Here is a 13,292-nt window from a genome sequence, read left to right as displayed (position 1 = left end):
ACAATCTTCTGGGGAAATCAGACTAAACATCAGTGCCTTTCTGTTGAGCAGTCCACCATCTTTATGCTTTCTCAGACTTCAAGCAGTCTAAGTTTCTAATGGAACAAAAGGTGACTTTTTTCTGCCTTTCTGCATGCTTGGCCATTTCATTCAAAGGACTTTATAAAGTTGATCATCAGAAGTTATTTACCATACTCATTATCTCCATTTGTGATTCATGTCAACTATATTTTGAGGAATACAATTTAGTACAGCTTTTTCCTTCTGAGTATATCAAAGATTGTATGAATTGTTGTCACAGTCCATCGCTGTCACTATCAATTTTTGTCGCGGTTCTTGCTGCATTTTACAGAATGTTTCTGCCTCAGAAATCTATGATTCTTTTATCCCCATATTAATCATTGGTCTGTCTGTAGATGAATGCCTGTTGTGTTTCCATTGTACCTGAATAAGTGGGGTAGTGGCCACACAAACAAGTGATAATTCTGATTAGGCTGATGTTGCTAGCATCATACAGAAAATGTGATACTGGAAATGTGACACTTAAGCAGTCTTTGGAATATATTAATGTATCTTCTCTGCTGCTAGAAAATGCAGCTTTTTTCTTTTTCAAGCATGCATTTTGAAACTGAGCTTTCCTTATGTTCCCTTTTATGAAATTCTGTGCTCTTTCTAGAAAGAAAACAACTCAAGGCCTGAGAGTTCATGACATTATTTAATATAAAAGTAGAAGAAATGCTAGTAAATCTTGTTTCTCCTACAGTCTGCAAGAAAACTGTTTTTTACTTAATATTCAGAGACTGTCGGTTTCCAGTGCAGATTTTAGATCTTTCTTTCTCAAGTGGTTAAGATAAAAAAATGTATTTTCTCCTTTTTCCCTCCTCAAAAATAGATGGTCAATAAAATTTACTGTAATTATATAAATCAGAGGGAAAATAGATGTTTTTTCACTATCGACAATTCTGAATAAAATTGTCTCTTAAGTGTCTTAAGATTGGTTTGAACTGAGCTTATAAAAAAGCATTCTTTATAAGTGTACTGCATTCCTAAAATGTACAGCTTTCTTTATAACAAAAGGGCTTTGGGAACAACTGAAAAGATAAACATAGGACTAGTGACCATTTCCCAGGTTACTAAATTGGTTCTACTCAGGCAATAAGAATACATAAAGCCTTTGAAGCAGTTCTTATACTTTTCAGATTTTTCAGTCATTTGAGAGTCACTTCAGTGTGTGGTGAGCAATTGTTTACCATCATTAACATTTGAATGTTTTTAAACATTCCACATATAGCTCTGGGGCTTTTTCAGAGAGCTTTTCTGTGATATAATATATATATATATACATACATACAGGCATATATGTGTATACAGACACATATATGTGCATACAAGTATATGTGTATATATATATGTGCATGTATATGGATATTGATATAAATATTATATACATAGGAACTGTTGTCTTTCTTGGGCTACAACATTATTTCTGCAAAAGCTTTGGAGGAATCTGTTGCCTTTTAGTAATTTTGGTCAAAATCTGCTTATTTCTTATACATGTGGTCTCTGCAACTCTGGCTCAATGACACAAACTGAATTTTGTGCTTTAACTGGTGACTGTGCAGCTGCAAGGTTTCTTTCAGCTTTTACTTTTAAAAAGCAATAGGGCAATTTTTTTTTTATATAGCCAATCTACATTGGTTATTTTTTCTTTATTCTTCTTTCATTAGTAGCAGAATTTTAGGCACTCTGTTAGGGAAAATATAAATTCAATTTAAATTATCCTATTTCCATTTTTATAATTTTCATTTTGATTGACAGTGTTTCAGCAATTCCAAGTATTTGGTAGCTGAAATACCAGGTGTTTAGTTTCTGAGCTGTAAATGACTTCTGTACTTCCATTCCTTTTAAAGAAATATTTTTCTTTTTCTCTTTGTTTTTGACTGATGATTTTTTACTGTGCTTTCACTCAGTCACAAGCATGGGCCATCAGCCATGTTATGAGATCTTGGCCCTTTGCTGCACCTGGGGAAGCTTCTCTGGGATTCATCATTCTTCTGTTCCTCAGTGGCCTTAGCTGCTGTAGAACAACTGCCCTGGGTGCTCAGACAAGTGTTCACCAGCAAACTGCTGCCTTGTCTCGTGTCAGGCTCCTCCTCTGAGGGAACAAAGCAATGGATCTTGCTGTTGCAATATTTGAATGCTGTGGAAGAAGTTTCCTTGGCAACTCCCTGGCCCACTCTGCCCACAGTGTAATGATGGAGGTGTAAGTCAGCCTTGATGAGCACCACCCCATCACGTCCATGTGGGGCACTCCCTTGGTGTGCCAGGTGTTCTGAGGAGTGGGGAAACAGGATGTCCACTCCTTAATGTAGGATCAATTTGTACCACATCCATATGACAGAACACCAAGTCAAGCCTTTAAAAACTGTGGTTTTGTTTATTTATTTTTTCAGGCACCTCTCCCATTCAGTGCAGGTTACTGTTAGAGGGGCAGGACACAGAGCACACAGTACTTAGTCAGTTTACTGCTTTTGAGAGTAATTTTTAACAGAGTTTGAAATGGAATTAAAAACACCCTCAAATGATTAGTCTCAGGATCCAGAAATAGAAACCTTGTTTTACACTGGATAACCTTTCCTTTTTAAGACTGTGAGAAAATCCATCACTTTTACAAGACTTTGCTATAACAGTTACCAAATGGTACAATTCATTCACATTTCTTGTATTCATCAAGAGTCTCACTGTTTTTCCTCATCCTTGCAGAAGAGTATGAGACATAAAACAGGCCAAAATGCACTGCCGAGCTGCGATGGGCCACTTCTTGAAGGAAATCTTTCACCTTCCGAGCCATAATTAGATCAAAGCTAGGTAACAGTACTGTACGTGTTGCCAATTTGGATTAATTTCTTTTGGTGCTATTTACAAATCAACTGTTTCCTCCAGAGTTTTTGATGTACTTTATCAGTATTGATAAAAATCATTATGTTTTACTTGGAGAGCCTAGTTTTTGCAAGAGATGTTCCATGCCACAGGTAAGATCTTTTTGTCTTAGAAAGTTAATCATGTAAAGCAAACCAATAAATCGATATACCCATATTCATGTTCTATATAAATACATTGTATTATGTATAGGTGTTGTGTGACATTTCTTCTGTAAGAGCTGCATTCATTATTGCAGTGTGTACTCACATTACACTACAGTGTAGAATACATAAAGTCAGAGGCAATTCTCACCCAGGAGCAGTTTCTCCATCATCTTTCATGTTCTTGAGTACATATATAGACCAAATGCAGATGGTAACATGTGGAGATAACCACAGCAAGTCACTTGTGAATAGGACCTTGGGTCAGAAGAGCAGGGCTGTGCCTGTGACAGTGTCTGTCACAGTGCTGTGTTCTGTACAGACCAGGACATTGCTGTGCTACTGCCTCAGATGAAGAGAGAAGTGTGATAGTTTAGCTGAATGTCTGAGACAGCAGCATAAGCAGTGAACTAAATTCCCCAGACATAAGGCCAGCAGAATGAAGTTCTCTGCTTTACGTCATCTCCTTGCTATGCCACTGATGACACAAACAAGTAAGAAGGCACACTTTTTACTGTAATGATTCTCACCTGGATGCCATGACTGTTCCAGTCCCTTCATGCTCTCCTGACCCCAGAAGCAGCACATGAGGAGCTAAGTGAAGGTGCAAAGTTTGCAGCCTGTGAAAAGGACAAATGTCATGTGCTGTGTGTGCTGTATGATTTTAAAGCAACTGAAGGTAGCTTAAGTATCTGATTTGCTTTAAATGACTGTTGCACAAGTAGTAGTAGAAAACACCAACTTCTTTGACTAGCTTCAGGCTTGGTAAAGGTTCTTGTCCTGGAACCATATGTAGAAAAAAGCATTTTATTTTTAGAACTATCTGTGGTAACTAAAATGCTTCACTTTCTAGCTCAAAGAAAAGGAAAATTAGTTACCAAACTGTATGACTACTCCCTCTTACATTTCCAAAGCAAATCTGCTGATGTGTGACCTGATTTTTATGTAATAATGTTGCTGTTTGGTCTATATGTGTTTAAAAGAACCCAGGCCTCACTGTGGTGAGCAGTTTAGGAGAGTTTTGTGACCTTTCCAAGAGTGTGTTTTTAAGAGAGCTTTCAGATTACTCCAGATTATGCAAGAGTAGTGTTTCAAGCTTGTGATTGGCATTAAAGTGTCATGTTACATTGCAGCCAAAGTTCTATTAGCTACATCATTAATATTTACTTTGTGATTTTGTCCTTTTGGTGTTCAAAAGGACAAAATCACTGTGTTCTGATTAACAAGCAAGAAGGGAATGATACTGGATTAATTTATTTATGTAGCATTCATGGAGAGATTGATTAATAATATTGCTTTGAACCATGTTTATACATTTATATGTTAGATACCATCACAAAACCTTCATATCTCTACACCTAGAAATTATATGTGCATTTAGTGAAAAGAATTTCATAAACTCTTGGAGAAAGGCCTGTGCTAGTTTTATTTCAATTTGTGCACACGTCCAGGCTCTTGTCATGCAGCTGTGGTGTTCTGTAGTCCTGAGCATTTCCTGAGTGGAAGTGCCAATTCTGCCAGAGTGTGGAGTGACTATGTGAGAAAGATAAATTTTAATGGGCAATTAGACCAAGGTAGTGCTGAGATGTACAGTATAAATTGCCTGTATAGATGCTGCACATAACCTAAGCAAGTCTAAAATTCAGTACTGCTTAGAAGTAGGAAGCAAGTGTGTTAAACTCTGGAACCTTTCTCTGTTAGCACAAACTGACTGTAAAGAATTTCCTCTCTTTGGAACTACCAGGCAAAGTGCTTGAATCTGTCCTGTCTTGAAATTACACATAAGTTCAGGGATAAAAAGATGTACCAGGAGAAATTCCAAAATGAAACATAACCTTGATCTAAAACACTTTCATTTGGTTGATTGCAAAGCAACACGAGGGATTATACTTTGACATGAAACAAATATCCAGAGTGGTGATCTAGGGAAAGGTGTTTTTATACCAAGGGGACAGTGGTCCTATAAAAGAAAACAGTTGCATAGTTTTGGTTCCTAGATTGTCTATTTACTGTGTATTTGTTTCTTTATTTCCCTTTAACAGAAGGCATCGAGGCACTGTCAGGAGCACATCTCGGAATTCACACCTCTTGCCTGTCTGAAAAGCCCAAGATACAGGAGCAGTGACTGCAGCAATTCCCCAGCAAGAAGGTCTAATTCTCATTCTAAAAAAGTGATGTTTACGCAGTGGAAAGGCATTGATTATTCAGTACTTCCATCTGTCTTTGGCTATTCAAATAAGCACTGGCGTTCCAGTGCAGGCTACCACTACGGTGGGTCAGGTTTGGAAACGTCCATATGACAGAACACCAAGTCAAGCCTTTAAAAACTGTGGTTTTGTTTATTTATTTTTTCAGGAAACAGATGTGTTACAGAGACATATTAAACTATATGTGGCTTTTGCAGTCTGAGGTAGTGTTGAGAAAACAGGATCAAGAGCTAGAAGTATGAACCCTTCCAGGCCAATAGGCCTCTTTTTATGTTTTGAACTACTGGAGCAATGAACAATCTGCACAGTCTGGTACTGTGAGACTGGTAGCACTAAAAATTCTCTTCATCCTGTGTCAAGACTTCTGTGTATTTACTACTTCTGTCATCTTTAGTGATTTTCTTTGTTACTTGAAGTGCAGTTTCAGTCAGTGACCTACATTTTGAGATCAACAGTTTTAATTTTAAGCCAGGAGCAATTGTCTCAGTTATCTCAAATGAAATTCTCCTAAAGCATATTTAACAAGTGCTGTTTCTGATTTTCCCCTGTCCTTTTTTCTTTCTTTGCTCTTTCTGTAGAACAAACTGGTGTTTCCTCTGTGCAAATCTGCTTTCAAGAAACACTCTCTAATGTTCACTTCCTTGTAAGTGGCCAAATCAGGGCTATGTATGGTTTCGTTTAGTTTTCCCCTGTAGAAAGATAGGCAAAACAATCCTTGTGTAGAGTATGCACACACAATATGAAGTCAAGTTGGCTGTTAAACAGGTAAATATCACTAGTGTTGGTATTTACTTACAAACTGAATGTAAGCATTTTGCCTAAAACATTTTTGAATTTGTCAAAGATGCACATTACCTGGTGTTCTCACTTCCTGTCCCTATGATTGTAAAATACATATAGCAGAAAATATTACATATTAAGCTTTTTTTGACAGTTTGTTGGGGTTTTTTCTTAAAACAAGAAAAGCTGTTTTGCTGGATCTTTTGCTATCTTGATTCATACTCTTAATTTTGATTTTTTTGTGTGCTTGTATGGTTAGATTCTGGCTAATGGGCTTGGTAGATGTAGTACAAAGCACACAGCTGTTAGCTTCTGCAGGCAAACCACGAGGTGGCACACAACTGTTGACTAACAGTTGAACCACAGGTGGGATAGAGAAACTAGTGTGACTGCAAGGATTCTGTTTGAATTCCCTTAAGAATGACAGCCAACTTGCACTTCTGTTTTCTCTGCTACATTTATGTTACCTTGCAGTAATTCAACTCTTAGCTGCATCCTTGTGTTGTTTCTTTAGTCCAGTGTTTTATTTTGGGGTGCAAAAATATCTGAAGCAGTAATCTGATTTCAGTCAATTTCAGCTTGATGGTTACAGCTGGTTAATGGCCATCCTCATTCAATACCTCTGTGAGGACATTACTAAAAATGTATTTCAGTGTGAAAACAAAATACTTGGAATCAGACCCGCAGCATTTATTGGAAGACCTGGCCAAGACATTGTTAGTTGTCTTTCATGTGGACAAAGGTGGCAGAGAAAAATAATTTCCCTTTTTGTGTTTTAACAAGAAAAAACAGAGGCAAAATAAGTTTACTTACTACTTTACTTTTTTAATAAATGAAAGATCAACTTACTAGGAAATGTCCCTCACAATGTTCTGAGTAGTTTTCATATTAAACAGTGATTTATTATTAAAATGCCCTGGGTCAAGTAGAGATTGTAAAGTGAGTTATGAAATCTTCAGTATACCAAAGATAACAGAATTTTACAAAGTCTAACAGTGAGCACCACAGATAAAGGTTTTTTATCATTTGACATATAGCACTTTTAAGTTTCAAAGAATATCCTTATAGCAGTAGTATTTTGAAATACATACACATGTGTGGGTGTGTGTACATGTACTTGCCATTGCAGACTTGAATGTTGGTCAGTCAGAACCGTCCCCTACATAAAACACTGGTGTATATATTTTTAAGAAGTTAATATGGGTATACATTTTATACCAGTAGCAGTGACAAATTTCTTGTGTGTAGTTAACAAATTATTTGTAATGTATTTTTTAGAAATCTTAAAATTGCCTTTGCACTGAAATATTTTTCATACTGTAGCTATTTATAAATCTGTTTTACGCATACATTTGTTAACACACCATTTCTATTTTTTTTAAGTATATGTTTTGAAGGCTTTTTTTATAACTATAAGTTTTGGCCACTTAAATTTAGCTTAGAATGGAGTTGTGGCTGAATGTTGAAATTCTAATGAATGTCAAATTAGAATACAGGTCAGTTGCTCTATGAGTCTCACCCAAGTTATTGATGTTTTGTTGGGATTTGTGGTAGCAGCGATTAGAGCGCTGTACTTGCAGTGCTATATTATAACTGCTAGCTTTTTTACTCTATAAAGCCTCCTGCTTTTTTACTTTGTGAGTTCTATCTTTTAGCCTTAAATAAGGAAATATTTGCTTGATATTTTTGAAAATGCTGCATTCCTGTTCTGCCTACTAACAAAGCAGTTCATTGCTAACTTCATGTAGCCCTGCACTTAGATATTGTTGACAACATTGTTCAGGCTGAAACACCTGTATACATTTGAGACATTTTAGTTAAACATGTCATTTTTTTGGAGGAGAAAGAATGCTTGAATTTAAGTGGAAGTTTCTGCTTTGATTTAGCAATACTTTTACCTTTAAAAGCTGGTGCTGTTTGTTTGTTAAAATAGACTGTTTAATGAAATGAACATAAAACATCAACTTGGCTTCACTTGATGTGTTTTTGCTTCAGTCCCTGTTACTATTGCCATGTAAACCTAGTCCACTGCAGCAGATGTTAACTTGGGAGTTTTACTGCAAAAGATATAAAAGATGAAAAAGTAGAAATTAGATCAAAATGCATTAGAGTGTTTTATTATGGGTGGGACACTGAAAGGAGACAGATTTTTATGTATGAAGAAAAAAAAGAAAGAGGAAAAGTCCAAAAATGTATGTAACCTTCTAACTTGCCTCATTTAAATTGTTGCAGCTTTAACAGCATAATGTCTCCATAACTGCTTCTGTAAATGTCTTGAAACTGGTAAGCGCTAACCAAATGTATGTGAAGACTTAGAAAGTATTTCAAGCTTTGTGGCCACAGAAGCTCATATATTCCTGCAGTGGCTTGTGGCAAAAGATCTTTTTTGTTTTACCATGTACAATAATTGTTTGTTCAGCCACTTAATGTAAAAGCTTACAGTTTACTTTCTTGCTTTCATTAGCCTGTGTGTCTTGAACCAACTGGCTTGCAAAAATAAGAGGAAAAAAAATAGCATAATTGAGGAACTGCACTACTTTTCTTTTGGAAGCCAGTGGGATCCTTGTGCTCATGCTACTGTCTCTGTTAAAAAAGCTTTAATGGAAATTTGTGAAAGTATTACAAAAGTGAAAACGTACATGATTCTACTTTGCAGAATAATCAAAAAATCAGTTTATATAGCTTTAATTTTTTACCTTATGAAAATTCACAGGATTTCAATCTGCATTGTCTTGGACATAAATTCTGTGCTATGTACACTTTGCATTTTATGGGTTCTTTCATGATCTAATGTAAAGTAGAATCTGGGGAAGTTGCTCTATGGGGCTGGGGTAGTTATCTGTGCTTTAAACATTAAAGATGTCTGTAGTCATCAGCACCAAATACTGACACTTATTTTAATTGAACAATTTTAGGTGCATTTATTTGAAAATAAATCAGCCTTCAAATCTAATGTTCAGATTATCCTATACTACTTCATTTATTTGATTTGAAGAGTCAATGTGTGAATACATTACTGTAAAGTTTCTTTTCAGTGCTGTTTTTAACTTTTATTTCTGTAGACAACCAAATATAACTTGTTTATATTCAGCCACATTTTGGATCCTTATGTAGAATATATAAGCAGGAGATACAAATCTGCTTGCAATAAATATAAACATTCAAGACTGGTTTAAGTTTGCTCACAAGTAATTACAGTAATTCTAGTATGAATATGAGATGGTTTCATATTAGTCTGTAATAAAATGTAAGTATATAAAGAAAACAGAATGAGTGTTTGATTTGGTTATTGAATATGTTTGTTCTCACGCTCATTTCTCATACTGGAGCAAGTCCAGCGGAGCACCACAAAAATGACAAAGGGGACTTGGAGCATCTCTCTTATGAGAGGCTGCAGGAGCTGGGCCTGTTAGTCTAGAGAAGAAGTTGTTTAGACTAGAGAAGAGAAGTCTAGAGAAGAGAAGAGAAGATTGAGAGAGGATCTCATCAATATAAATATCTCAAAGATGGATGTCAAGAGGATGGTGCCAGGCTCTTTTCAGCAGTGCCCAGTGACAGGATGAGGTGCAGTGGCCTTAAACTGAAACAGTAGAAGTTTCACCTCAACACAGGGAAAAACTTCTTTACATTGAGAGTGGCAGAGCACTAAACAGGCTGCCAAGGGGCTTGTGGAGTTTCTCTTTTTGGAGACATTCAAAACCCACCTGGACACGTTCCTGTGTCACCTGCTGTAGGTGACACTGCCTTCGCAGAAGGGTTGGACTGAGTGATCTCTAGAGGTCCCTTCCAGCCCTACCAGTTCTGTAATTCTATGATTTTCAGAGTGTGTGTAGCCAGCTAAAAAAGCAAATTAACAAAAAGAAATGCAAAGAAGGCTGGAACATGAGCTGGGGGATGGGGGGTTGTTCCAAAACTAATAGAAACTGGTACAGGTCCAGGAGAGCTTTGTTTCTCCTGCACAGATTAAGTGCTAAAGTTCTTTCCAAAGTAAACTCATAAACTGTACATGAGAAAGTCTGCTACGTTTCCTTGCAGTTCTGCTGTTAAGGTACCCAGACCTATTTCTCTTTTCTTTTGCAATGTTGTGAATTTAAAGAAGCTAAAGTAAAAAACAATGTGCTCTGATGTCTGATTTGGTAGCAGTGTTCATATATTCTTACAGAAGAGGCTGAGTGCATGGAAAGACCATGATTTTATTTCATTTGGTGATACAATTTTAGAGAACTTCCTTCAGTTTCGAAACCATTACAGGCTCCAAAGTACTTTGGCTCCATCAGGGTGAAGGTATCCCAGAGAGCCTCCACAAAGCAGTTCAGGGTGTCAAGTTTGGTCCCTCCTTCTGCTGCTCTGAGCATATGTTGAATGCTTAGGCCTTAGTTTCTGTATTAATTTTGCACTTCCCATAATAAAGGTTTCAGAGAAATGGGTTTGTATTTATATAAGATTCTTATCTAAACAATGCAAGAATGTTGTACCCATCTCCCTTTTGTACATCAAGAAATTTTGTGTTTCTACTGAATGAAATCCTAGAGAAGATAGTTTGAAGGAGCTGTGTAAATATGGAAGATGTTTTTCCCTTTATTCATGCAAAGAAGAAAAAAAATGCATAGATTGCAATTAGATAGGATATTACATTGAAACTGTTTTTGAAAAAAAAAATGCGATGATGTATCTGGATTTCAGGAAGAGCACAGTACCTATACAGACATGTTACCACACAACTTCATTTTGCACATAAAATTACATTTACCTATTTAAAGGAAAAAAAGGATAGAAAATCATTTAAGTGACAAACTGCATTCTCAATCAAATACCATGTGTTTTCCATTATCTTTTAAGTTATGCTCTTTTAGTAAGCTACATTATAGAATTGATTGAAAACTGACTTTTATAAGGCTCAATATTTTCTGCAATACATGCAACAGTGCTCTGTAAAATCTTTCCTGAAGGTTATCTTGATGTGAATTGAGGTAGGTTGGAGACAGACTGAAGTTCCTTGGTTTTGTTTTTCAAATATTCCGATTTCCTCAAGTGATACTCTACAGGAATTTAGAAACAGTATTTGACTATTCTATAAAAGCTTTGTTGTTGTGTGTTTCCACTGCACATACAGGTGTATTCATTTTCATGTTATTCAAATGCTAAAGCAAAACCCATACCCATTTAAAGGCTTCATTTACACTAGGAAGTGATAAGATAGGGAAAAAACCAATTATATCCATTAACTTCCTTCATTATACAGATCAGTTTATCAGGTGCCTAATGTCCCAATCTAGGTTTAAAAGGTTTTTTAAAAGAAAATGGCACTATGTGATCTTTCTTTGTTAACTGGCAAGTCTGCAGTAAATTAATAATGTTGAGTCTTAATTGTTTAACTGTTGGTTTTCCATTTAAAAGTGACAAACAGTATTCGGTTTTAAACCACCAAAAGGCTTGTTGTTTTCCATTATTCATTCTGGTCAAGAAATCTCATGGTGCATTATGCTTTTAAAAATACATAGGATGCAGTGTCCTGCTAGGTTCAGAGGCTTCCTATTTCAGGGAGAACTGCTGAGTTTCTTATTTAATGTAGAAAAACTGATCTGTTTTTCTTCCTAACAAAATAAGGAATGTAAATATTTTTTTCAAAAGTAGATCAACAACTTACCTTGAGATTTCAGACATCTTCTGTAAAGATTCTTCATGGTGAAATGTTAACCAAATTTGAAAGCTCTGAATCTTGCTATCTAATAAACGCTGGGCTCTAGAAGAGATGGAAAACAAATCCTGGTCCATGGATCAAGCCATCAAATGGTATGCTGATTTTTATTTCAGATAATACTTTCAACCAAGTAGCCAGCCTATAAGAGCATTTTTCTAGTAAGTACTGAAGAGACTGCTTCTAGGATGAACAAAATCACTAGAGAAAGTGGTCAGTATTAATTAGGTGGAAATCTAATTGTTTATTCCCAGCTATGAGGAGGTAGTGTATATAATTTCATTCGAAGTTATAGCCCAGAAATAAATATTTCTCCTCCTGTGTGCTTTCAGGCACAACATCACAAAGCTTAACACTGATGCAGTGATAGACCTCAGTAACAGTTGGATTCACTTGGCTTTTAAGTGACTCTTCTTAGAAAGTCCAAATTTTGCATTATTTTAGCACAAAAGCCATGTTTGTGCATCATTGTGCTGAAAGGAACTGCTCCAGATGGGAAAAAGCTGAAGACCCTTCCACTGTAGATTGCTGGAACAAGAGTCAGGCTTCTCTCTCTTCTCAAATGCAGCACACAGCAGATGATTTGCAATCCACCTTTCTTGAATTGTCCATCTGGAGTTGAACTTTTAAAGTTTCAAACTTTATTGTCCATTCAACTCTTGTTCTCCCTATGGTGGAAATGGCATACATATGTTTATGTTTCCCCTTGGCTCTTACCTGGCATGCTGGGGTGTGGTGATTTGCAGGGGTCCCAGGACGAGGGAAGAGACAAGAATCTGACTCCATGCTTCAGAAGGCTGATTTAACATTTTATGACATATATATTATATTAAAAGTAAATTATATATTAAAACTATACTAAAAGAATAGAAGAAAGGATTTCATCAGAAGGCTAGAAAGGGAAGGGAAGGGAAAATAATAAAATCATGTGACTGACCAGACAGTCCGATACAGCTGGACTGTGACTGGGCATCAATTAGAAACAACCACATGAGACCAATCACAGATCCACCTGTTGCATTCAACAGCAGCAGATAATTATTATTTACATTTTGTTCCTGAGGCCTCTCAGCTTCTCAGGAGAAAAAATCCTAAGGAAAGGATTTTTCATAAAATGTGTCTGTGACACTGGGTGGGGTACCTCCCTTTCCCCTAGAAGTCTGTGTAACATACCATACTTAATTCTGAAAGGAAAAACCCCCATTCCTTTTATGATTAGGCAAACTTAGTTCCATGCATTTTAACAAAAGTGATCTCTCTTTTTCATGCTCTCTCAGAGGAATATTCAGCAGACAAACCAGCAGATCTGAAGTAACGTGGTTACCACCACAATGGTTACATGCCTTGGTTGTTTTTACACAAAAAATACTTGATCATGTGCACATAAACACACAAATTCTGTGTGTCCCCATCTCGTGTGGGACATAATCACTCATCTTCATCCTGCTTTTCCCAGGCCTCTTTCTCAGCAAACTACCTCTCAAAGTAAGCTCATCCATCCTTTTCTTTACTGAAATTGGACAT

General features: G+C 36.4%; 1 protein-coding gene across 4 annotated transcripts in view; it reads left to right on the top strand.

Annotated features, from left to right (window-relative positions):
- Positions 1–8,808, top strand: part of ATP11A (ATPase phospholipid transporting 11A) — a 116,733-nt gene extending 107,925 nt beyond the window's left edge. For 2 of the 4 annotated variants that reach the window (XM_054271515.1, XM_054271514.1), the window contains 2 exons: positions 22–110; positions 5,126–5,207. In XM_054271515.1, the coding sequence (XP_054127490.1) occupies positions 22–99 (78 nt within the window). In that variant the 3' untranslated portion in view covers positions 100–110; positions 5,126–5,207. Of the gene's footprint in view, positions 1–21; positions 111–5,125 lie in introns of all 4 variants that reach the window. The other 2 variants (XM_054271513.1, XM_054271512.1) reach the window with 1 other exon arrangement.
- The last annotated feature ends 4,484 nt before the right edge of the window (positions 8,809–13,292 follow it).

Source organism: Melozone crissalis, unplaced genomic scaffold, assembly GCF_028551555.1.
Source record: "Melozone crissalis strain CALT ecotype California unplaced genomic scaffold, PUWL_Pcris_2 ptg000013l_1, whole genome shotgun sequence".
NCBI classification, from domain to species: Eukaryota; Metazoa; Chordata; class Aves; order Passeriformes; family Passerellidae; genus Melozone; species Melozone crissalis.
Note: the sequence above shows the minus strand (reverse complement) of the source record. Positions and strands in the feature narration are given on the sequence as shown.